The sequence below is a fragment of the Rhinichthys klamathensis genome, unplaced genomic scaffold (assembly GCF_029890125.1).
Source record: "Rhinichthys klamathensis goyatoka isolate OS25496 unplaced genomic scaffold, OSU_Roscu_1.1 h1tg000182l_1, whole genome shotgun sequence".
In the NCBI taxonomy this organism is placed as follows: Eukaryota; Metazoa; Chordata; class Actinopteri; order Cypriniformes; family Leuciscidae; genus Rhinichthys; species Rhinichthys klamathensis.
The window spans coordinates 432,407-456,310 of record NW_026606710.1 but is presented as its reverse complement, the minus strand read 5'-3'; the positions used below and the strand labels follow the sequence as shown (position 1 = coordinate 456,310).

Sequence of the window (23,904 nt, the reverse complement as noted above, 5' to 3'; positions counted from 1 at the left end):
CCCAGTGATTTAACTAAACTATTTAAAAATAAGGAAGGCCTTTTTAAGACTCTCTGTGAAATGTAATTTAAAAAGAATGCAATTTTTGAGGAGGAATAAATTAGGACACCCCCCATATATTTCCCCCACACTGCTTATGAGTGTGGAAAAGGATTTAAAAAGATGCATATTTCAAAGTACTTTGACATTAGCCATTCCACCATTTTATCTCACTGAATTAATTTCAACAAAGGGGGGTATCACTAGTTATAAGGGATCCTAATTTTTTCCTCCATTAAAATAGGCATTTTTATGCATATTTTTTGTTTGATGAGTAAAAAAATGTTAATTTATATTGTTTAATTACAATAAATCACTTTCTTTTCCAGGAATAAAAAAAAAAAAATCAAATTAGACATTGTTACGTGAACATTTCTTAATAAAGAGTTGACTATTTAATGGAATGACAAGCTCGACAAGGCGCTCCTCTTTATCCACGGTCCATTTTCGCCTACTTGGCGCTCGTTGTGTTTCCACGTCCGTCGACAAGTTTCTTTGTTGTGACTGATGGCTTTCTGTTTCCTGTTTTCTGAGAACGATTTTATTGGTTGTTGATTGTTTTACGTCACTATGACTACGCTAGGACTTGCGATAATATCAAAAATGTTTGATATGAAAGACTAGAGAAAGACTGGCATAAATAGGGTCGCCGACTGCAGATTATCACCTCACATTTAACGATCGAGACGACGGGAGCGCGCCGAGAGTAAGATTCAGTAAGATTCCTAAAAACGGCCGGTCTTTAGTCTGTGAAAATCCTTTGGTGTACGCCCGGCATTAGTCTGCGAGTCTGAGAGTCTGTTAGTCTGAGAGTCTGCGAATCTGGGAGTCTGAGAGTCTGAGAGTCTGAGAATCTGAGAATCTGCGAGTCTGTTAGTCTGTTAGTCTGAGAGTCTGCGAGTCTGAGAGTCTGCGAATCTGGGAGTCTGAGAATCTGAGACTCTGCTAGTCTGAGAGTCTGCGAGTCTGAGAGTGTGAGAGTCTGTGAGTCTGTGAGTCTGAGAGTCTGGGGGTCTGAGAGTCTGCGAGTGTGAGAGTCTGTGAGTCTGTGAGTCTGCGAGTCTGCTAGTCTGAGAGTCTGAGAGTCTGAGACTCTGCTAGTCTGAGAGTCTGCGAGTCTGAGAGTGTGAGAGTCTGTGAGTCTGTGAGTCTGTGAGTCTGAGAGTCTGTGAGTCTGAGAGTCTGCGAGTCTGCGAGTCTGAGAGTGTGAGAGTCTGTGAGTCTGCGAGTCTGCGAGTCTGCGAGTCTGCGAGTCTGCGAGTCTGAGAGTCTGCGAGTCTGCGAGTGTGAGAGTCTATGAGTCTATGAGTCTATGAGTCTGCGAGTCTGCGAGTCTGTTAGTCTGAGAGTCTGTGAGTCTGAGTCTGAGAGTCTGAGAGTCTGAGAGTCTGCGAGTCTGCGAGTCTGAGAGTCTGTTAGTCTGAGAGTCTGCGAGTCTGTGAGTCTGTGAGTCTGCGAGTCTGAGAGTCTGAGAGTCTGCGAGTCTGTGAGTCTGCGAGTCTGCGAGTCTGCGAGTCTGCGAGTCTGAGACTCTGAGTCTGAGAGTCTGCGAGTCTGCGAGTCTGAGACTCTGAGTCTGAGAGTCTGCGAGTCTGAGACTCTGAGTCTGAGAGTCTGCGAGTCTGCGAGTCTGAGAGTCTGCGAATCTGAGAGTCTGCGAGTCTGAGAGTCTGAGAGTCTGCGAGTCTGAGACTCTGCTAGTCTGAGAGTCTGCGAATCTGCGAATCTGAGAGTCTGCTAGTCTGAGAGTCTGCGAGTCTGAGAGTCTGCGAATCTGAGACTCTGCTAGTCTGAGAGTCTGAGAGTCTGCGAATCTGGGAGTCTGCGAATCTGGGAGTCTGAGACTCTGCTAGTCAGAGTCTGCGAGTCTGAGACTCTGCTAGTCTGAGAGTCTGAGAGTCTGCGAATCTGGGAGTCTGCGAATCTGGGAGTCTGAGACTCTGCTAGTCAGAGTCTGCGAGTCTGAGAGTGTGAGAGTCTGTGAGTCTGAGAGTCTGTGAGTCTGAGAGTCTGAGAGTCTGAGAGTCTGAGAGTCTGAGAGTCTGCGAGTCTGAGAGTCTGAGAGTCTGAGAGTCTGAGAGTCTGCGAGTCTGCGAGTCTGCGAGTCTGCGAGTCTGAGAGTCTGAGAGTCTGCAAGTCTGCGAGTCTGCGAGTGTGAGAGTCTATGAGTCTATGAGTCTGCGAGTCTGCGAGTCTGTTAGTCTGAGAGTCTGTGAGTCTGTGAGTCTGAGAGTCTGCGAGTCTGCGAGTCTGCGAGTCTGAGAGTCTGTTAGTCTGAGAGTCTGCGAGTCTGCGAGTCTGCGAGTCTGTGAGTCTGAGAGTCTGAGAGTCTGCGAGTCTGCGAGTCTGCGAGTCTGCGAGTCTGTGAGTCTGCGAGTCTGTGAGTCTGAGAGTCTGCGAGTCTGAGACTCTGAGTCTGAGAGTCTGCGAGTCTGCGAGTCTGAGACTCTGAGTCTGAGAGTCTGCGAGTCTGCGAGTCTGAGAGTCTGCGAATCTGAGAGTCTGCGAGTCTGAGAGTCTGAGAGTCTGCGAGTCTGAGACTCTGCTAGTCTGAGAGTCTGCGAATCTGAGAGTCTGCTAGTCTGAGAGTCTGCGAGTCTGAGAGTCTGCGAATCTGAGACTCTGCTAGTCTGAGAGTCTGAGAGTCTGCGAATCTGGGAGTCTGCGAATCTGGGAGTCTGAGACTCTGCTAGTCAGAGTCTGCGAGTCTGAGAGTGTGAGAGTCTGTGAGTCTGTGAGTCTGAGAGTCTGTGAGTCTGAGAGTCTGAGAGTCTGCGAGTCTGCGAGTCTGAGAGTGTGAGAGTCTGTGAGTCTGTGAGTCTGCGAGTCTGCTAGTCTGAGAGTCTGAGACTCTGCTAGTCTGAGAGTCTGCGAGTCTGAGAGTGTGAGAGTCTGTGAGTCTGAGAGTCTGTGAGTCTGAGAGTCTGCGAGTCTGCGAGTGTGAGAGTGTGAGAGTCTGTGAGTCTGTGAGTCTGTGAGTCTGCGAGTCTGCGAGTCTGCGAGTCTGCGAGTCTGTGAGTCTGAGAGTCTGAGAGTCTATGAGTCTATGAGTCTATGAGTCTATGAGTCTGCGAGTCTGCGAGTCTGCGAGTCTGCGAGTCTGCGAGTCTGAGACTCTGCGAGTCTGAGAGTCTGAGAGTCTGAGAGTCTGTGAGTCTGTGAGTCTGAGAGTCTGCGAGTCTGAGAGTCTGTTAGTCTGAGAGTCTGCGAGTCTGAGACTCTGAGTCTGAGAGTCTGCGAGTCTGAGACTCTGAGTCTGAGAGTCTGCGAATCTGAGAGTCTGCTAGTCTGAGAGTCTGCTAGTCTGAGAGTCTGCGAATCTGAGACTCTGCTAGTCTGAGAGTCTGCGAGTCTGAGAGTATGCGAATCTGAGACTCTGCTAGTCTGGGAGTCTGCGAGTCTGTGAGTCTGAGAGTGTGAGAGTCTGAGACTCTGCGAGTCTGTGAGTCTGTGAGTCTGAGAGTCTGTGAGTCTGAGTCTGAGACTCTGCGAGTCTGTTAGTCTGAGAGTCTGAGTCTGAGAGTCTAAGAGTCTGCGAGTCTGAGAGTCTGAGAGTCTGCGAGTCTGAGAGTCTGCGAGTCTGAGAGTCTGGGAATCTGAGACTCTGCTAGTCTGAGAGTGTGAGAGTCTGAGAGTGTGAGAGTCTGTGAGTCTGTGAGTCTGAGAGTCTGCGAGTCTGTTAGTCTGCGAGTCTGTTAGTCTGCGAGTCTGCGAGTGTGATTCTGAGAGTCTGAGAGTCAGCGAGTCTGTGAGTCTGAGAGTCTGCGAGTCTGTTAGTCTGCGAGTGTGAGTCTGAGAGTCTGAGAGTCAGCGAGTCAGCGAGTCTGCGAGTGTGAGAGTGTGAGAGTCTGTGAGTCTGAGAGTCTGAGAGTCTGAGAGTCTGAGAGTCTGCGAGTCTGAGAGTGTGCGAGTCTGAGAGTGTGAGAGTGTGAGAGTCTGTGAGTCTGTGAGTCTGAGAGTCTGTGAGTCTGCGAGTCTGCAAGTCTGCGAGTCTGAGAGTCTGCAAGTCTGCGAGTCTGTTAGTCTGAGAGTCTGCTAGTCTGAGAGTCTGTTAGTCTGTTAGTCTGAGAGTCTGCGAGTCTGAGAGTATGCGAATCTGAGACTCTGCTAGTCTGGGAGTCTGCGAGTCTGTGAGTCTGAGAGTGTGAGAGTCTGAGACTCTGCGAGTCTGTGAGTCTGTGAGTCTGAGAGTCTGTGAGTCTGAGTCTGAGACTCTGCGAGTCTGTTAGTCTGAGAGTCTGAGTCTGAGAGTCTAAGAGTCTGCGAGTCTGAGAGTCTGAGAGTCTGAGAGTCTGCGAGTCTGAGAGTCTGCGAGTCTGAGAGTCTGGGAATCTGAGACTCTGCTAGTCTGAGAGTGTGAGAGTCTGAGAGTGTGAGAGTCTGTGAGTCTGTGAGTCTGAGAGTCTGCGAGTCTGTTAGTCTGCGAGTCTGTTAGTCTGCGAGTCTGCGAGTGTGATTCTGAGAGTCTGAGAGTCAGCGAGTCTGTGAGTCTGAGAGTCTGCGAGTCTGTTAGTCTGCGAGTGTGAGTCTGAGAGTCTGAGAGTCAGCGAGTCAGCGAGTCTGCGAGTGTGAGAGTGTGAGAGTCTGTGAGTCTGAGAGTCTGAGAGTCTGAGAGTCTGAGAGTCTGAGAGTCTGCGAGTCTGCGAGTGTGCGAGTCTGAGAGTGTGAGAGTGTGAGAGTCTGTGAGTCTGTGAGTCTGAGAGTCTGTGAGTCTGCGAGTCTGCAAGTCTGCGAGTCTGAGAGTCTGCAAGTCTGCGAGTCTGAGAGTCTGTTAGTCTGAGAGTCTGCTAGTCTGAGAGTCTGAGAGTCTGTTAGTCTGTTAGTCTGAGAGTCTGCTAGTCTGAGAGTCTGCGAGTGTGAGAGTCTTCAGGAGGTTCAGCTCACCTGGACCGGAGACGGGCGGCTCGGGTTTGTGGGATTTCAGAGGATCCAGTCGGTCCTTTTCCAGCTGCTTTCTGGTGCTGCGCTGACGAGCCTCACGAAACATCGGCAGAGCGTGAGCTGAGAAACACACCAATCACATGACATGAACAACATGAACCAAAAATACAGCTTTTGTCCCTGTTTTTCTATAGCGAGGGAGTTACACTGCAAAAATAACGCTTTTCTTACGTAGTATTTTTGTCTTGTTTCCAGTTCAAAATTGAAAAATTCTTAAGTCAAGATGCATTAACTAGATGAGTAAAATGAAGATATTATGTCCTGTTTTCCAGGGGAACTAATCAAAATTAAGTGAGTTTTTGCTTAAAAAAAGCTAAATTATCTGCCAAAGGTGTACGAAAAATAATCTTAATTCAAACAGAAACAACTTTATTTTTCTTACCCCATTGGAAGATAATTTTGCTTGTTTTAAGCAAAAACTCACTTAATTGGTATTTATATCCCCAGAAAACAAGACTTAATATCTTATGTACTTTTACAACTTAAGTAATGCATCTTGATTTAAGACATGTTTGATATTTGGACTGGAAACAAGAGAAAAATACTTAGTAAGAAAAGCATTTTGTGCAGTGTGAGTGAAGCAGTGTGTGTGTTTGCTGATCGTCAGGTTAGTCAGGACTCCTACATGAGTTAGTGGCCCGCTTCATGTGTTACTTTAGGCCCCAGAAACCAATGTAATGTCTTTTTTTGGCCTTTTTTGTAAATAAAATCCTTTCTTTGATATTATCATCTGGTGTCATCTTCACTCTGGGACAGAGGATTGACGTGTGTTCTTTACGCGTTTCCCTTTGTTCCCTATCTCCCCCCCAACCCCTCGACGGGAACGTAACAACACACACCTCAGGAAATACTACGCTCTTCAAACGCGCCGTAGCAACACTGGCTTTATTTACTTTTGATTAAGTTGCACACATTTCACAGTTTGCCAAACCCAACCAAAATAAATGGCTGGATGTGTGTGTGTGTGTGTGTGTGTGTTTTACTCCAGGGTCACAGGGATACATAGGAAAGATGGAGCGATTTTCCATTCAGGCCTGATTCCACACACACACCCACACACACACACACGCTACATTAAGCAAAAAGGTTAGCGGTGACACATGCCGTTTTTTCCTCACTGGCCCATCATCCTGTTTCACGTCACCTCAGATTTTCCATCGCTATTTCCTGAGCGATACGGGAGTGTTGTGGTGTGCGAGTTTTGAAGGGTTTTTAAGTTCACGGTGTTGATCACGCGCTGGTGTGTGTGACGCTCTCGTGGCTCACGCGTGTCTGATGGAGTCTCGCGCGCTAATGGCATCGTGACCCTCGGGTGAGACTCGGAGCGGGGCAATCCGATGGAAAGCACTCAATCCGTGCAAACACACACACACACACACACACACACACACACACACACACACACACACACACACACACACACAGAGAGACAGACAGACAGAGAGAGAGAGACACACACACACACTCTCACACATACACTCACACACAGAGAGACACACACATAGAGACACACAGACACACACACACACACACTCTCACACACAGAGACACACACAGTCACACACACACTCTCACACACACACTCTCTCACACACACACACACACACACACACACACACACACAGATACACACACACACAGAGAGACACACACAGAGACACACATAGAGACACAGACAGAGAGACACACACACACACACACACTCACACAAAGAGCGACACACACACACACAGGTTAATGGGTTTGTGGCAGGACTGAGTATAGGATGGGTGAGTCGGGACTAATATCATCATCCACTGATGCTCGTGTGTCTGTGGACGTTCAGCGGTCGCATATTGTCAATAAATAAATATTAATAAAAATAATTATTATAATTATAGAAATTAAGCCTTATAACAGTACTAGTCCATATAAAGTGTGCACTAAAAATCCTTTTTTTCTAATACAAAATTTGACATTACTAATTGTATCAGCCAAATGATTTTTTGTGTTACTAATAGCAGTACAATAATAAATAAATGCAACATTTAATATATATATATATATATATATATATATATATATATATATATATATATATAATAATTAATAAAAATAATCAAATTAAATTTATAAAATATATTTGCAATATTGAAATAAATAAATATCAAAATAAAATATTTATCGAAATAAATATTTTTATTATATTTATTAGGCTGGATTTAGATTTCTAATCAAGAATGATTTCTGAATATTATTAATATTAATACAGAGCGAATAATATTTTTATTATCTGATTATTAAACACTTTTGTGGAAATCGTCAATAGATTTTTTACATTTTCATGATTATTTGAAAAATAGAGAGTTCAAAAGAACAGCATTTATTTGAAAAATAAATCTTTTGTAACTTTAAAAATTAAAATTAACGTCACTTTTGATCAGTTTAATGCACAGGAAGTGAAAGACGGCCCAATCGAGAACAGATTTAATTGTGATATCGATACATTTTGTACATTTCGTGGTCGCCATGATGAAACAGTTTATCATTTATTTAGGAGTTGTCCTCATTCATTCTTATGACAAATCTTATCATAAGGAATATTACTTCATTAATCTGCTTCTTATTTTAGCTAAATTTAGTATTCATAAATGTAAATTTGAAGGAAACACGCCTTTGTTTTTAATTTTAAGATCAGAAATTCAACAATACCTAAACACAATATTAGGTTTGAAATATAAGAAAACTGCAAAGTGTGTTTCAGTCTGTAAACATTTTCACATTTTTGTTTAACTTTTAAGTTTGTCACTGTATCTTTATACACAGGTGAAACTCGAAAAATTTGAATATCGTGCAAAAGTTCATTTATTTCAGTAATTCAACTTAAAAGGTAAAACTAATATATTATATAGACTCATTACATGAAAAGTGAGATATTTCAAGCCTTTATTTGTTATAATTGTGATGATTATGGCTTACACCTTATGGAAACCCCAAATTCAAAATTAGAATATTGTGAAAATATTCATCAAAATCATCAAATATCTCACTTTGCATGTAATGAGTCTATATAATATATTAGTTTCACCTTTTAAGTTGAATTACTGAAATAAATGAACTTTTGCACCATATTCTAATTTTTCGAGTTTCACCTGTATGTCTTTTTTGTTTGTTTGTTTGTTTGTTTGTTTGTTTGTTTACTTAATGTACATTACCCCTGACAGTAAATTCTTTAAAATCAATAAAATTCAATAAATAAAAAAAGACGGCCCAATCGAGCAGCAAGACATCAGAGCACACGTGTAAAACTGCTAGGCCATGGCTCTGACACACACACATATATATAACAATATCTGCATATGTATTTGAGCAGATTTCCATATGATCTGGTCCTATACTCACGGGTGATGATGTAATCTTGTGTCAGCGTCTCGGCGTGTTTCTCCTTCGTCTTGCTCTTCACCACACACAACATGGCACCTCTGAAGAACAAACGCAGACAACAGCTTTTAAAATTAAACAACATAAGCTTTAAAACAACTATAACTCAAGATATAAAATGATATATTTTAATTCATTGCCTCAAATTTGTATTATTATTTAAGAACCAGAAATCTCACTATCATGCAAACACACTGTTTTGAATGAAAAAATGCATGGAAATACCACAAAATAAATAAATACAATTATATAGTATTCTCAGGGTCTTGGAAAACCTGGATATATGAAGGAATATAAATATAAATAAGCTCTAAAATATATATTTTTTTATTTGTGAGTAAAGAAATTATGAACTACTAAAAAAATGTTTATTTATTATTATATACATTTAATTATTTTAAAAATGTAATTACAGAATGTATTTATTATTAAACTAAATATTAAATATATATATATTACCACTCTTAATTTTTGTAAATAAAAAAATATTATATTATGTCAAGCTCTAAAATATATAGGTAAACATTACTGGGTCTACTGGAAAATGTAATTATAGAATGTATTTATTATCATATAAATTATTTTAAATATAAATGATATATATATAGATGTCAAGATCTAAATGATTAAATTAGACTGAAATTGCTATTTGTGAATAAAAATGTTAAAATTTAAAAAAACAATTATGAACAATTATTTTATTTATTATTGTATAAATACTTTATTTATTATAAATAAATATAATTATTAATTATTTTATCAGGTAAACATTACTGGGTCTACTGGAAAATGTAATTATAGAATGTATTTATTATCATATAAATTATTTTGTCCATATTACCACTCCTTTAAAAAAAACAAAAAAAAACATTTAAATATAAATTATATATATATAGATGTCAAGATCTAAATTATTAAATTAGATTGAAATTGCTATTTGTGAAAAAAAAAAAAAAAAAAAAAATTATGAACAATTATTTTATTTATTATTGTATAAATACTTTATTTATTATAAATAAATATAATTATTAATTATTGTATCAGGTAAACATTACTGGGTCTACTGGAAAATGTAATTATAGAATGCATTTATTATCATATAAATTGTTTTGTCCATATTACCACTCCTTTAAAAAAAAAGAAAAGAAAACATTTAAATATAAATGATATATATATAGATGTCAAGATCTAAAAGATTAAATTAGACTGAAATTGCTATTTGTGAATAAAAATGTTAAAAGTTGTAAAAAACAATTATGAACAATTATTTTATTTATTATTATATAAATACTTTATTTATTATAAATAAATATAATTATTTTAATATATTACCACTCCTAGTTTTTGTAAATAAAAAGGTTTGAACACAAAAGCGCTTTGTTTCGAATTTTTTCCTGGACAATTTGCCTTGTGTTTGACAACAGGACGTGACTTAGTTCCAAGCGTGCAGACGATTGATTTGGCCCTAATGGAGTCATCATGAACGAGACCGAGACGGAGTGAGTCATTCGCTGAGTTTCCTCGCTTTCATCATTCGGTTTAATCATCAGTGCAAATCTGTCTGTAATGGTGACTGGACACACACGGGCGTAAACACAGGGTGAAGTGTGAAGTGTGTCGAGACCTCTGACTCTTGACTGGGTCGTAGTAAACCTTCGCCAGACCGTTCCCCGTTCCAACCATGATCTGGTTCAGCTTGGGATGCCAAAGACAACGGACGACACTCTGAAACAACACCAGAGGAGAGAACGAGAGTGAGAACTCATTATAGAGAGACAGATTTCTTTATCAAAAAAAAATTAACTTATGCATTTGGATGGCTATATATGGTCATTTAGAAAATGCACTCGAAAGCCTATTAATCCTAAACGAAAACTCAGAACTTCACGAAAATTGGTGAGCGTATGTGACAAAACATTCTAAACAAGCATGCCAAATTTTATGGCGATTGGATCACAGGTGGCGCTATAACTGTAAAAAAGCTTTGAAAACTGTATATTTCCTATGGTAAATTGTCTGTAAATGGCGTTTTCCATCTCTGTAATCACGTGGTGTTGCACACATCCACACAATATGCATATCATTTGATAGATCTCCTCATACTGAACAACTTTGCATTCACATACACATTTTATTTGTCCTCGAGAGGAAATTTGTTTCCACCGTAGATGCGAACATAACAAAAATACACATTACATGTTAAATTATCAACATATCAGAATACATTTAAAAAAGTAACGTATCAAAATCTTACTATTCCTGGCCTTTCTACACATCGGTAACCTATACCTATGGCCAGAGGGATACAACATGTGTAAAGAGGGTGGTCTGGGTCGTTTAAGATGTAGAGTTTAATGTAGAGACACAATCCAATAAATTAGGGGTAGGGATACCAATTATTTTACTTGCTAAATAAGTTATCTTTAAGAATTTGTTCTTGTTGGTAACTGTTAGCATATGGAAAAAACAAATGGCACCATATGTAAGGACTGGCTCAACAATACTGCGATATAACAGAAGACGACGACGCGGCTGAACAGACAAGCGTCTAAGTTTACAAATATCTGTCAGTCTTCGCTGACAGCACTTGTAAACCCCTAGTTTAGTGGTTTAGTGAAGTTGAGATTTCATAATTTTTTATGAAATCATATTATTTTGAATGAAATCATATTATTTGAACATAAACCGATGGCAGAGGGTGACGTCTGATATCTCTCGCCCTCCAGCTCATCTCCAGTTGACTATATTTGGCGTTCGGGAAGAGGCCTGGATCTGGATGACAAACGGGGCATGTGTGAGGATTTGTGGGCATGTGTGTGTGTGTGTGTGTGAGACGGAGGAACAGACTCATGAATACCTGGAATCACATGCATGGGAAACGTCTTCATGCAGAACATTTCTACACTGTAAACCCTACACTGTAAACAATTATATGATCAATAAGTAATGTCAACATATGTTTTTACATTGCTTTAACTCATCAAAATAAGTAAAGTTTTTTTATAAGTTATACAAGATTCAAAAAATTTTGAAGTCAGTTTAATGCAATTTAAGTTGAAATGACTTAAACATCAGAGTTGATGTTTTTTTTTATTTTTACAGTGTAATGCTCAAAATAATTAATTGGTAAACTTAAACTATTTTGTTCAAATAAATTAACTTTTATGGGTATTTAGAAACTTTCTTTTTCTTTTGAGTTCACAAAACTGACACATTTTACGTAATCTGAATTGTTTCATGGTTTTGAGTTTTATTAACTTGTTTCTTTTAATTTAGATTTAATTTAATTTAGAAACTTAAATTTAAATGAAACTGGGCTGGGATTTCTATTTCCCAGCATGCTTTGCTATGGCACTTGAAAGGGAGAGTAAATCCTAAAATTAAATGTTCTAAAAAAAAAAAAGAAATGTGTGCAAGATTAATGTTAATTGGGAGATTTAGTACTTTAATTGAGTTAACATTGTGTTACCAATTATCAAGTTAGCATTTATTGAATTAGCTAGTTTACATAAGGAAATAATAATAGTGACAACATCCACTATGTAAAATATTATATAAAAGAAATAACTTTTTTTAAAATGTTATGCTCTCAAATCTCATTTGCATTTTAATTGAAAGCTATAGAGGAAGAATGTCAGTGAATAACGACTTAAATTTGGGTCTGTATCCTATGAATTTTGCGAAATATACTAAATATCTGTCAGTCACATTTATTTATAAAGCACATTTAAAAACAACAGATGTTGGCCAAAGTGCTGTACAAATTTTAAGCAAAAAATATTAAAACTAGGACACAACACATAATCACATGCAATGCACAAAGTATATCACTGCACCTACTTATGACTTTATGCAGTAATAAATATGATGATTTTAAATCCGTTCTTAACTCATCTATGTTGATGCAGATTTAATGTAAAGTAGCAGATTATTCCAGAGCTGTGGAGCAGCCAATGAAAAGGCACAAATCCTGGGAACAATCAACCGTAGACTATTATTGGTTGATCGAAAGATGTCTGGATGTATGATGAAATGAAAGGAGATCCGAAATACATGGAAGAGCCAAACCGTGGAGGCCCTTATAAACAAACGATAATGCTTTAAACTGGATACGATATTTGACTGGAAGACCAGCACTGGCGAAATATGTTCCCTTTTCTTTGTTCCAGTCAAAAGTCTAGCTGGACAAGCTGGAGACGTGACAGTAAAGACTGTGAGACACCCAAGAACAATACATTACAATAACACAGTCGGGATAAGATGAAAGCTTGCATTACAGACTCCAAATCTTTGGATGATAAAAAAATGACTTCATTTTGGCTATTTTCTTAAGGTGATAGAAGCAATTTCTGACCACAGCATTAACTTGTTTATCAAATGTCAATGCTGAATCATACATTTATAGCATGTGTATGAATGTTAGCAGATAAAAGGGCCTAATTTACTGACAAACATCTCTGTGGAAGCAGAGGGGCCAAAAACTAAGATTTCTGACTTTGCTTCATTTAATTGAAGGAAATTGGCTGACATCCAATGACTGTCATCCTGCAAAAAATCAAATAAACACTGTCAACTAGAAACATAATTTTGATGTAAGGGAAAGGAACACTGATTGTCATCTGCACAACAGTGGTATGAAAAATTATATTCCCTAAAAATGGCATACAAAGGGATCATGTGTAACGAAAATAAAACTGGACCCAGCATTGAGACCTGTGGAACCCCATACAAAACTGATGCACAAGATGACGAATAACTTCCAATCTCCACAGAAAAGGTCCTGTCTTTTAAATATGAAGCAAACCCATTTAAAGCACAACAATATAGAGCATTAAAGTCATACGGACGACTTCTATGGTCTTTGCATAGGGTTTCTGTCCTTTTTTTGGGAGCTTGACAGATGTGATCACTGTCAAGCAAACATGGCGCATTGAAAGGAAATGCATGAAGATAACACAAATAAATTAATAAATAAAAAGTAAAACTAAAGTAAAACAAAACAGGTTTGGAATAAATTTAGTAAATAATGAAGCTGTACAGAAAAAAGGCGATCACATTAAATGGATGGATGGATAGATGATGGATGGATGGATAAGACGGAATAGATGTATGGATGGATGAAATGCAGATCATTCCCTATGCAGATCATTCTCTTTGCGGATCGTTCACAGTGCGGATCATTCCCTGTGCGGATCGTTCACTGTGCGGATCATTCACTGTGCGGATCATTCCCTGTGCATATCATTCACTGTGCGGATCGTTCACTGTGCGGATCGTTCACTGTGCGGATCGTTCACTGTGCGGATCGTTCACTGTGCGGATCATTCACTGTGCGGATCATTCCCTGTGCATATCATTCACTGTGCGGATCATTCCCTGTGCATATCATTCCCTGTGCATATCATTCACTGTGCGGATCATTCCCTGTGCGGATCGTTCACTGTGCGGATCATTTACTGTGCGGATCATTCCCTGTGTGGATCATTCCCTGTGCGGATCATTCCCTGTGCATATCATTCACTGTGCGGATCATTCCCTGTGCGGATCATTCCTTGTGCATGTCATTCCCTGTGCGGATCATTCCCTGTGCGGATCATTCCCTGTGCGGATCATTCCCTGTGCGGATCATTCCCTGTGCATGTCATTACCTGTGCGGATCATTCCCTGTGCATGTCATTCCCTGTGCGGATCATTCCCTGTGCGGATCATACCCTGTGCATGTCATTCCCTGTGCGGATCATTCCCTGTGCGGATCATTCCCTGTGCGGAACATTCCCTGTGCGGATCATTCCCTGTGCGGATCATTCCCTGTGCATGTCATTCCCTGTGCGGATCATTCCCTGTGCGGATCATTCCCTGTGCATATCATTCACTGTGCGGATCATTCCCTGTGCGGATCATTCCCTGTGCATGTCATTCCCTGTGCGGATCATTCCCTGTGCGCATCATTCCCTGTGCGGATCATTCCCTGTGCATGTCATTCCCTGTGCGGATCATTCCCTGTGCATGTCATTCCCTGTGCGGATCATTCCCTGTGCGCATCATTCCCTGTGCGCATCATTCCCTGTGCGGATCATTCCCTGTGCATGTCATTCCCTGTGCGGATCATTCCCTGTGCGGATCATTCCCTGTGCATGTCATTCCCTGTGCGGATCATTCCCTGTGCATATCATTCCCTGTGCGGATCATTCCCTGTGCGGATCATTCCCTGTGCATATCATTCACTGTGCGGATCATTCCCTGTGCGGATCATTCCCTGTGCATGTCATTCCCTGTGCGGATCATTCCCTGTGCAGATCATTCCCTGTGCGGATCATTCCCTGTGCATGTCATTCCCTGTGCGGATCATTCCCTGTGCATGTCATTCCCTGTGCGGATCATTCCCTGTGCGGATCATTCCCTGTGCGGATCATTCACTGTGCGGATCGTTCACTGTGCGGATCATTCCCTGTGCGGATCATTCCCTGTGCATGTCATTCCCTGTGCGGATCATTCCCTGTGCGGATCATTCCCTGTGCGGATCATTTCCTGTGCATGTCATTCCCTGTGCGGATCATTCCCTGTGCATGTCATTCCCTGTGCGGATCATTCCCTGTGCGGATCATTCCCTGTGCGGATCATTCCCTGTGCGGATCGTTCACTGTGCGGATCGTTCACTGTGCGGATCGTTCACTGTGCGGATCATTGACTGTGCGGATCATTCACCGTGCGGATCATTCCCTGTGCGGATCATTCCCTGTGCGGATCATTCCCTGTGCATATCATTCACTGTGCAGATCATTCCCTGTGCGGATCATTCCTTGTGCATGTCATTCCCTGTGCGGATCATTCCCTGTGCGGATCATTCCCTGTGCGGATCATTCCCTGTGCATGTCATTCCCTGTGCGGATCATTCCCTGTGCATGTCATTCCCTGTGCGGATCATTCCCTGTGCAGAACATTCCCTGTGCGGATCATTCCCTGTGCATGTCATTCCCTGTGCGGATCATTCCCTGTGCGGATCATTCCCTGTGCATATCATTCACTGTGCGGATCATTCCCTGTGCGGATCATTCCCTGTGCATGTCATTCCCTGTGCGGATCATTCCCTGTGCGCATCATTCCCTGTGCGGATCATTCCCTGTGCATGTCATTCCCTGTGCGGATCATTCCCTGTTTATGTCATTCCCTGTGCGGATCATTCCCTGTGCAGATCATTCCCTGTGGGGATCATTCCCTGTGCATGTCATTCCCTGTGCGGATCATTCCCTGTGCATATCATTCCCTGTGCGGATCATTCCCTGTGCATATCATTCACTGTGCGGATCATTCCCTGTGCGGATCATTCCCTGTGCATGTCATTCCCTGTGCGGATCATTCCCTGTGCAGATCATTCCCTGTGCGGATCATTCCCTGTGCATGTCATTCCCTGTGCGGATCATTCCCTGTGCATGTCATTCCCTGTGCGGATCATTCCCTGTGCGGATCATTCCCTGTGCGGATCATTCCCTGTGCGGATCATTCCCTGTGCGCATCATTCCCTGTGCGGATCATTCCCTGTGCATATCATTCCCTGTGCGGATCATTCCCTGTGCAGATCATTCCCTGTGCGGATCATTCCCTGTGCGGATCATTCCCTGTGCATGTCATTCACTGTGCGGATCATTCCCTGTGCGGATCATTCCCTGTGCATGTCATTCCCTGTGCGGATCATTCCCTGTGCATGTCATTCCCTGTGCGGATCATTCCCTGTGCAGATCATTCACTGTGCGGATCATTCCCTGTGCATATCATTCACTGTGCGGATCATTCCCTGTGCGGATCATTCCCTGTGCATGTCATTCCCTGTGCGGATCATTCCCTGTGCGGATCATTCCCTGTGCATGTCATTCCCTGTGCGGATCATTCCCTGTGCGGATCATTCCCTGTGCATGTCATTCCCTGTGCGGATCATTCCCTGTGCGGATCATTCCCTGTGCATGTCATTCCCTGTGCGGATCATTCCCTGTGCAGATCATTCACTGTGCGGATCATTCCCTGTGCGGATCATTCCCTGTGCGGATCATTCCCTGTGCATGTCATTCCCTGTGCGGATCATTCCCTGTGCGGATCATTCCCTGTGCGGATCATTCCCTGTGCGGATCATTCCCTGTGCATGTCATTCCCTGTGCGGATCATTCCCTGTGCATGTCATTCCCTGTGCGGATCATTCCCTGTGCGGATCATTCACTGTGCGGATCATTCCCTGTGCATGTCATTCACTGTGCGGATCATTCCCTGTGCGGATCATTCATGTGCATGTCATTCCCTGTGCGGATCATTCCCTGTGCATGTCATTCCCTGTGCGGATCATTCCCTGTGCATGTCATTCCCTGTGCGGATCATTCCCTGTGCAGATCATTCCCTGTGCGGATCATTCCCTGTGCGGATCATTCCCTGTGCATGTCATTCCCTGTGCGGATCATTCCCTGTGCGGATCATTCCCTGTGCATGTCATTCCCTGTGCGGATCATTCCCTGTGCGGATCATTCCCTGTGCAGATCATTCCCTGTGCATATCATTCCCTGTGCGGATCATTCCCTGTGCGGATCATTCCCTGTGCGGATCATTTCCTGTGCAGATCATTCCCTGTGCATATCATTCCCTGTGGGGATCATTCCATGTGCGGATCATTCCCTGTGCGGATCATTCCCTGTGCGGATCATTTCCTGTGCAGATCATTCCCTGTGCATATCATTCCCTGTGCATATCATTGCCAGTGCGGATCATTCCCTGTGCAGATCAGGAAAGACTGCGAGGCATTGAGTGAATCTGCTTATCCTCCTCCAGCTGTTCATCTCAAACCCGAGCCTTTCTGCCCTCAGTTAAGCCTGCCTGACCTAGAACAGGGCTTTAGACCCCCCACCCCCCGTCCCGTAGCAGGGGTCTCCACTGCCCTGATTGACTTAACGGGATGTACGGGGTTAATCCGTCTCAGTCGGCATGTGGCCGAGTAATTGATTATTTAGAAAAAGATCTGGAAGATTTGGCCGCGGATCTGAAATGTGCTTCCAGCTGAGCCTTTTTGGCGGAATACAAACATAATCTGCTTTACCTTGCAGATATCATGTGTGTGTGGAGGCTTTAGATCGTGCACATCTGTATATGTGAGGATCACAGAGAACATGGGAATTCAGTTTCCTGGCCTGAGAACAGCTAAATATAGGGATATACACAGTCAAAACTAAATTTATTCAGACATCTACAACATTTCTCACAGTTTATTCGCTATAGTTTAGAAAATGGTAATAAAATATGACAAGAACCATCGACTCAGTTGATATTTGACTGGTTTTGTCCGTCGTTCTGTTAGACTCTCACACATGAATTATGTTGAATATCTGTCAGCTGTTAAATTTAACTACACAATTAGATAATACCAGTTTAGCTCAACCGATTACCAAGCAATGCTTCATGTTGTTCAGTCTGTGGTATTAAAAGATCGCATTAGCAATTAAAGAAAAAACACTTCAGCATAACATGATTAGGTCAAAGTGTCTGAATAATTTTTGGTCCAAATTAAAAAATTTTTTACTGGTAGTCACTGTATGAAGAATATTTGTGTATAATATGTCACAGTTTACTTTATTTTGCTATCCTCACTTAAATGAACTATACTGTCCTGCACCCACTAGTAAAAAAATATAACAAATGATATCTGGTGTCTGAATACTTTTTGGTTTGACTGTATATCGGCCCAAACATGCATCAACGGCTCAACGAGTCCATCATGTGCCAGTGAAACAAACACTCATAATGCAGAGTATTTACATGCAGCTCAAATGTTGATGCTAGCACGAAGAGGAATGATAATAATGGCAATGTGAGTGAATCAGGTCTTTCTTCAGCACATTTACTGCGGTTTTGGCAAAAACTGAAGCATCTTATTCAATCTTCCATCTTTTCCAAGCAAAACAAGCTGTTTACAGGACAGGATGACAGGATTAGCTTGTGCCAGAGTGGAACAAATATGGACAACATGTACCTTACATATAGAACATATAATAAAAAATAATAATTATAGCATATTTCTTTGCTTTAATGAAATAATGATAATAGTAATACATTACATATAATTGACATAAAACACATTAACTAATGAAATAATAACAATAATAAATTAAATAATACATATATAAAATAAATAACAAAAATATGTTATATTAATTTGTAATTAAATTATAATAATAAATTAGATCAATAATGCATTATATACATAAAATACAAAAAAGTATTAAAAAAAGAATTAATACTAATATGACTACTAATAAATACATAATATATAATATGCATAAAATAAATAATTCTAATATATTAATTTGCAATGAAATTATAATAAATTACATGCATAAAATACATATAAAATAAATGTAATGATAATAATTGTAATGTGAGTGAATAAAATATATAATGAATATTACATATATAATAAATAATTAAAATACAATTATAACATTAATTTACAATAATACAATTGTGAAATTATAATATATGTTATATAAAATAAATGCTACTAATAATAAAAATAGTAAAATGTATATACAATATTTAATAAAATCTAAAGCATATTATTTTGCAATGAAGAAATAATAATAAATTCAATATAATTGAATACAATAAATTAAATAATTTAATAGTATATAACTAAAAAATAACTAACTAAAATAAGTTAATATACTAATTTGCAATGATTAATAATAATAATAAATTAGATATAAAATACATAATATAAAGAATTGAAGCAAAAAAAAAATCTAATATATTAATTTGCAATAATGAAATTATCATAACTTGCATGCATCAAATATGTATTAAATAACTGTAATAATAATGGCAATGTGATGAATAAAATACATAATGTATATTATATATACAATAAATAATAATAAAAATTATAACATTAATTAGCAATAGTTATTATACACTATATATAAAATAAATACTACTGCTAATACATTAAGATGTATAAAGTTTATAATGTATATAAAGTGCAGATGATATTAATGATGAATTATTAGTGAATCAGGTCTTTCTTCAGCACTTTTACTGCAGCATTTCAGCAACTTATTCAATCTTCCATCTTTTCTACACACAACAAGCTGTTTCTGACAGCATGAGCGCGGGAGACACGAATGCTTCTGTTATGTTGGAGGAAAAGATATGCAATAAAATACACCAGAGACGCGTTAAAACACACCTGGAATCTGTCCGAACATTAACATGAACCTGCGCTGAGCACAAAGTGGCTAACACTTTACAATAAGGTTCATTAGTTAACATTAGCTAATGTATTACATGAACTATACATTTGTTACTGTATTTGTTAATGTTAGTTAAAAAATATAAAGCTGTTTGTTCATGTTAGTTCAAAGTGCATTAACTAATATTAACAAGATTTTAATAAAGTATTAGTGAATGTTGAAATTAACATTAACAAAGATTAATAAATGCTGTATAAGTGCAGTTCATGATAACGAATGTAGTTAACTAACTAATGAACCTTATTGTAAAGTGTTACCGTTTATATTGTATTTCTAGCTTCAGTTTTTCTGTGCACATCCAGAAGCCTGTAAAAACGGTCCCATAAACACGATATCAGTTAAATCTGGTTCTGCTTTAGCTTTGCGGGCATCGAGTCGCAGGAGGACACACACGTGTCTCACCTGGTTTTTGCACCTTGTGAAAAAGTCCTGGAAGTGGAGAACACCCCTGGAGTATTTACTCTCTCAGTGCGGGGTTATTTCACTGTTTACACTCGCATGATTGGTGGCTCTGTCTGTCACAGGACCACTTCATAAAGACAGCACTTAAATTCTTCAGTCGTCCTGCTGGATAAACACCGTAAATAGCTCACTCGTCAGGTCAGCTATAAATAACTTTAGTCCTCTGGACGGTCCAAAGGTATTTACACCCGACCAGAGTCGAAGTCGGCCACTGCTATAGTAAACCATGGGGCTTAATAATAGAGTAAATCAGCTTTCCTTGTCCTCGTACACTCAGAAAAAAGGTACAAAAGCTGTCACCGGGGCGGTGCCCTTTCAAAAGGTACACCTTTGTACCTAAAGAGTGCAAATTAGTAACCCAAAGGTACATATTGGTACCTAAAGAGTGCATATTAGTAACCCAAAGGTACATATTGGTACCTAAAGAGTACATATTAGTAACCCAAAGGTACATATTGGTACCTAAAGAGTGCATATTAATAACCCAAAGGTACATATTGGTACCTAAAGAGTGCATATTAGTAACCCAAAGGTACATATTGGTACCTAAAGAGTGCATATTAATAACCCAAAGGTACATATTGGTACCTAAAGAGTGCATATTAATAACCCAAAGGTACATATTGGTACCTAAAGAGTGCATATTAATAACCCAAAGGTACATATTGGAGTAGCATCAGTGCGCATGAACCAGAAGAGGTTTGGAAAATGTCAGTAATGATTACACACACAGTTATAAGATGAATGCCTTACGGTAAGAGAGATCAACATCTGCTTTATGCCAGCCTGTGCTGTAACACATGAAGCCGGAGACCGTTAGCGTTACGCTGTTATGACTGAGAAACACACTCAGCTTTGAGCTTCCACTCGCTCGCTTCAGATCAACTCCTCGAGGTCACTCGTGTCACTCCGGCTAATGCACGGAGGAAGACAGCGTTCCCAGCGCTTCCACAGGGACACAGATGAGGAAGACAGCGTTCCCAGCACTTCCACAGGGACACAGATGAGGAAGACAGCGTTCCCAGCGCTTCCACAGGGACACAGATGAGGAAGACAGCGTTCCCAGCACTTCCACAGGGACACAGATGAGGAAGACAGCGTTCCCAGCGCTTCCACAGGGACACAGATGAGGAAGACAGCGTTCCCAGCACTTCCACAGGGACACAGATGAGGAAGACAGCGTTCCCAGCACTTCCACAGGGACACAGATGAGGAGGACAGCGTTCCCAGCGCTTCCACAGGGACACAGATGAGGAAGACAGCGTTCCCAGCGCTTCCACAGGCACTCAGATGAGGAAGACAGCGTTCCCAGCGCTTCCACAGGGACACAGATGAGGAAGACAACGTTCCCAGCACTTCCACAGGGACACAGATGAGGAAGACAGCGTTCCCAGCGCTTCCACAGGGACACAGATGAGGAAGACAGCGTTCCCAGCGCTTCCACAGGGACACAGATGAGGAAGACAGCGTTCCCAGCACTTCCACAGGGACACAGATGAGGAAGACAGCGTTCCCAGCACTTCCACAGGGACTCAGATGAGGAAGACAACGTTCCCAGCGCTTCCACAGGGACACAGATGAGGAAGACAGCGTTCCCAGCACTTCCACAGGGACACAGATGAGGAAGACAGCGTTCCCAGCACTTCCACAGGGACACAGATGAGGAAGACAGCGTTCCCAGCGCTTCCACAGGGACACAGATGAGGAAGACAGCGTTCCCAGCACTTCCACAGGGACTCAGATGAGGAAGACAACGTTCCCAGCGCTTCCACAGGGACACAGATGAGGAAGACAGCGTTCCCAGCACTTCCACAGGGACACAGATGAGAAAGACAGCGTTCCCAGCGCTTCCACAGGGACACAGATGAGGAAGACAGCGTTCCCAGCGCTTCCACAGGGACACAGATGAGGAAGACAGCGTTCCCAGCGCTTCCACAGGGACACAGATGAGGAAGACAGCGTTCCCAGCACTTCCACAGGGACTCAGATGAGGAAGACAACGTTCCCAGCGCTTCCACAGGGACACAGATGAGGAAGACAGCGTTCCCAGCACTTCCACAGGGACACAGATGAGAAAGACAGCGTTCCCAGCACTTCCACAGGGACACAGATGAGGAGGACAGCGTTCCCAGCGCTTCCACAGGGACACAGATGAGGAAGACAGCGTTCCCAGCGCTTCCACAGGGACACAGATGAGAAAGACAGCGTTCCCAGCACTTCCACAGGGACACAGATGAGGAAGACAGCGTTCCCAGCACTTCCACAGGGACACAGATGAGGAAGACAGCGTTCCCAGCGCTTCCACAGGGACACAGATGAGGAAGACAGCGTTCCCAGCACTTCCACAGGGACTCAGATGAGGAAGACAACGTTCCCAGCACTTCCACAGGGACACAGATGAGGAAGACAGCGTTCCCAGCACTTCCACAGGGACACAGATGAGGAAGACAGCGTTCCCAGCGCTTCCACAGGGACACAGATGAGGAGGACAGCGTTCCCAGCGCTTCCACAGGGACACAGATGAGGAAGACAGCGTTCCCAGCGCTTCCACAGGCACTCAGATGAGGAAGACAACGTTCCCAGCACTTCCACAGGGACACAGATGAGGAAGACAGCGTTCCCAGCGCTTCCACAGGGACACAGATGAGGAAGACAGCGTTCCCAGCGCTTCCACAGGGACACAGATGAGGAAGACAGCGTTCCCAGCGCTTCCACAGGGACACAGATGAGGAAGACAGCGTTCCCAGCGCTTCCACAGGGACACAGATGAGGAAGACAGCGTTCCCAGCACTTCCACAGGGACACAGATGAGGAAGACAGCGTTCCCAGCACTTCCACAGGGACACAGATGAGAAAGACAGCGTTCCCAGCGCTTCCACAGGGACACAGATGAGGAAGACAGCGTTCCCAGCGCTTCCACAGGGACTCAGATGAGGAAGACAGCGTTCCCAGCGCTTCCACAGGGACACAGATGAGGAAGACAGCGTTCCCAGCACTTCCACAGGGACACAGATGAGGAAGACAGCGTTCCCAGCACTTCCACAGGGACACAGATGAGGAAGACAGCGTTCCCAGCGCTTCCACAGGGACACAGATGAGGAAGACAGCGTTCCCAGCACTTCCACAGGGACACAGATGAGGAAGACAGCGTTCCCAGCACTTCCACAGGGACACAGATGAGGAAGACAGCGTTCCCAGCACTTCCACAGGGACACAGATGAGGAAGACAGCGTTCCCAGCACTTCCACAGGGACACAGATGAGGAAGACAGCGTTCCCAGCACTTCCACAGGGACACAGATGAGGAAGACAGCGTTCCCAGCACTTCCACAGGGACACAGATGAGGAAGACAGCGTTCCCAGCACTTCCACAGGGACTCAGATGAGGAAGACAGCGTTCCCAGCACTTCCACAGGGACACAGATGAGGAAGACAGCGTTCCCAGCACTTCCACAGGGACACAGATGAGGAAGACAGCGTTCCCAGCACTTCCACAGGGACACAGATGAGGAAGACAGCGTTCCCAGCACTTCCACAGGGACTCAGATGAGGAAGACAGCGTTCCCAGCACTTCCACAGGGACACAGATGAGGAAGACAGCGTTCCCAGCACTTCCACAGGGACACAGATGAGGAAGACAGCGTTCCCAGCACTTCCACAGGGACACAGATGAGGAAGACAGCGTTCCCAGCACTTCCACAGGGACTCAGATGAGGAAGACAGCGTTCCCAGCACTTCCACAGGGACACAGATGAGGAAGACAG

At 42.1% G+C, this 23,904-nt stretch overlaps 1 protein-coding gene across 2 annotated transcripts in view; it reads right to left on the bottom strand.

The window, feature by feature from the left end:
• LOC130094888 (WD repeat-containing protein 70) overlaps positions 1-23,904 on the bottom strand; it is a 125,718-nt gene that overhangs the window by 10,620 nt on the left and 91,194 nt on the right. For both annotated transcript variants that reach the window (XM_056261418.1, XM_056261417.1), the window contains exons 14-16: positions 10,025-10,125; positions 8,362-8,441; positions 4,924-5,040 (exon numbers count right to left, since the gene is read on the bottom strand). In XM_056261418.1, coding sequence (XP_056117393.1) covers positions 4,924-5,040; positions 8,362-8,441; positions 10,025-10,125 — 298 coding nt within the window. The remainder of the gene's footprint in view (positions 1-4,923; positions 5,041-8,361; positions 8,442-10,024; positions 10,126-23,904) is intronic.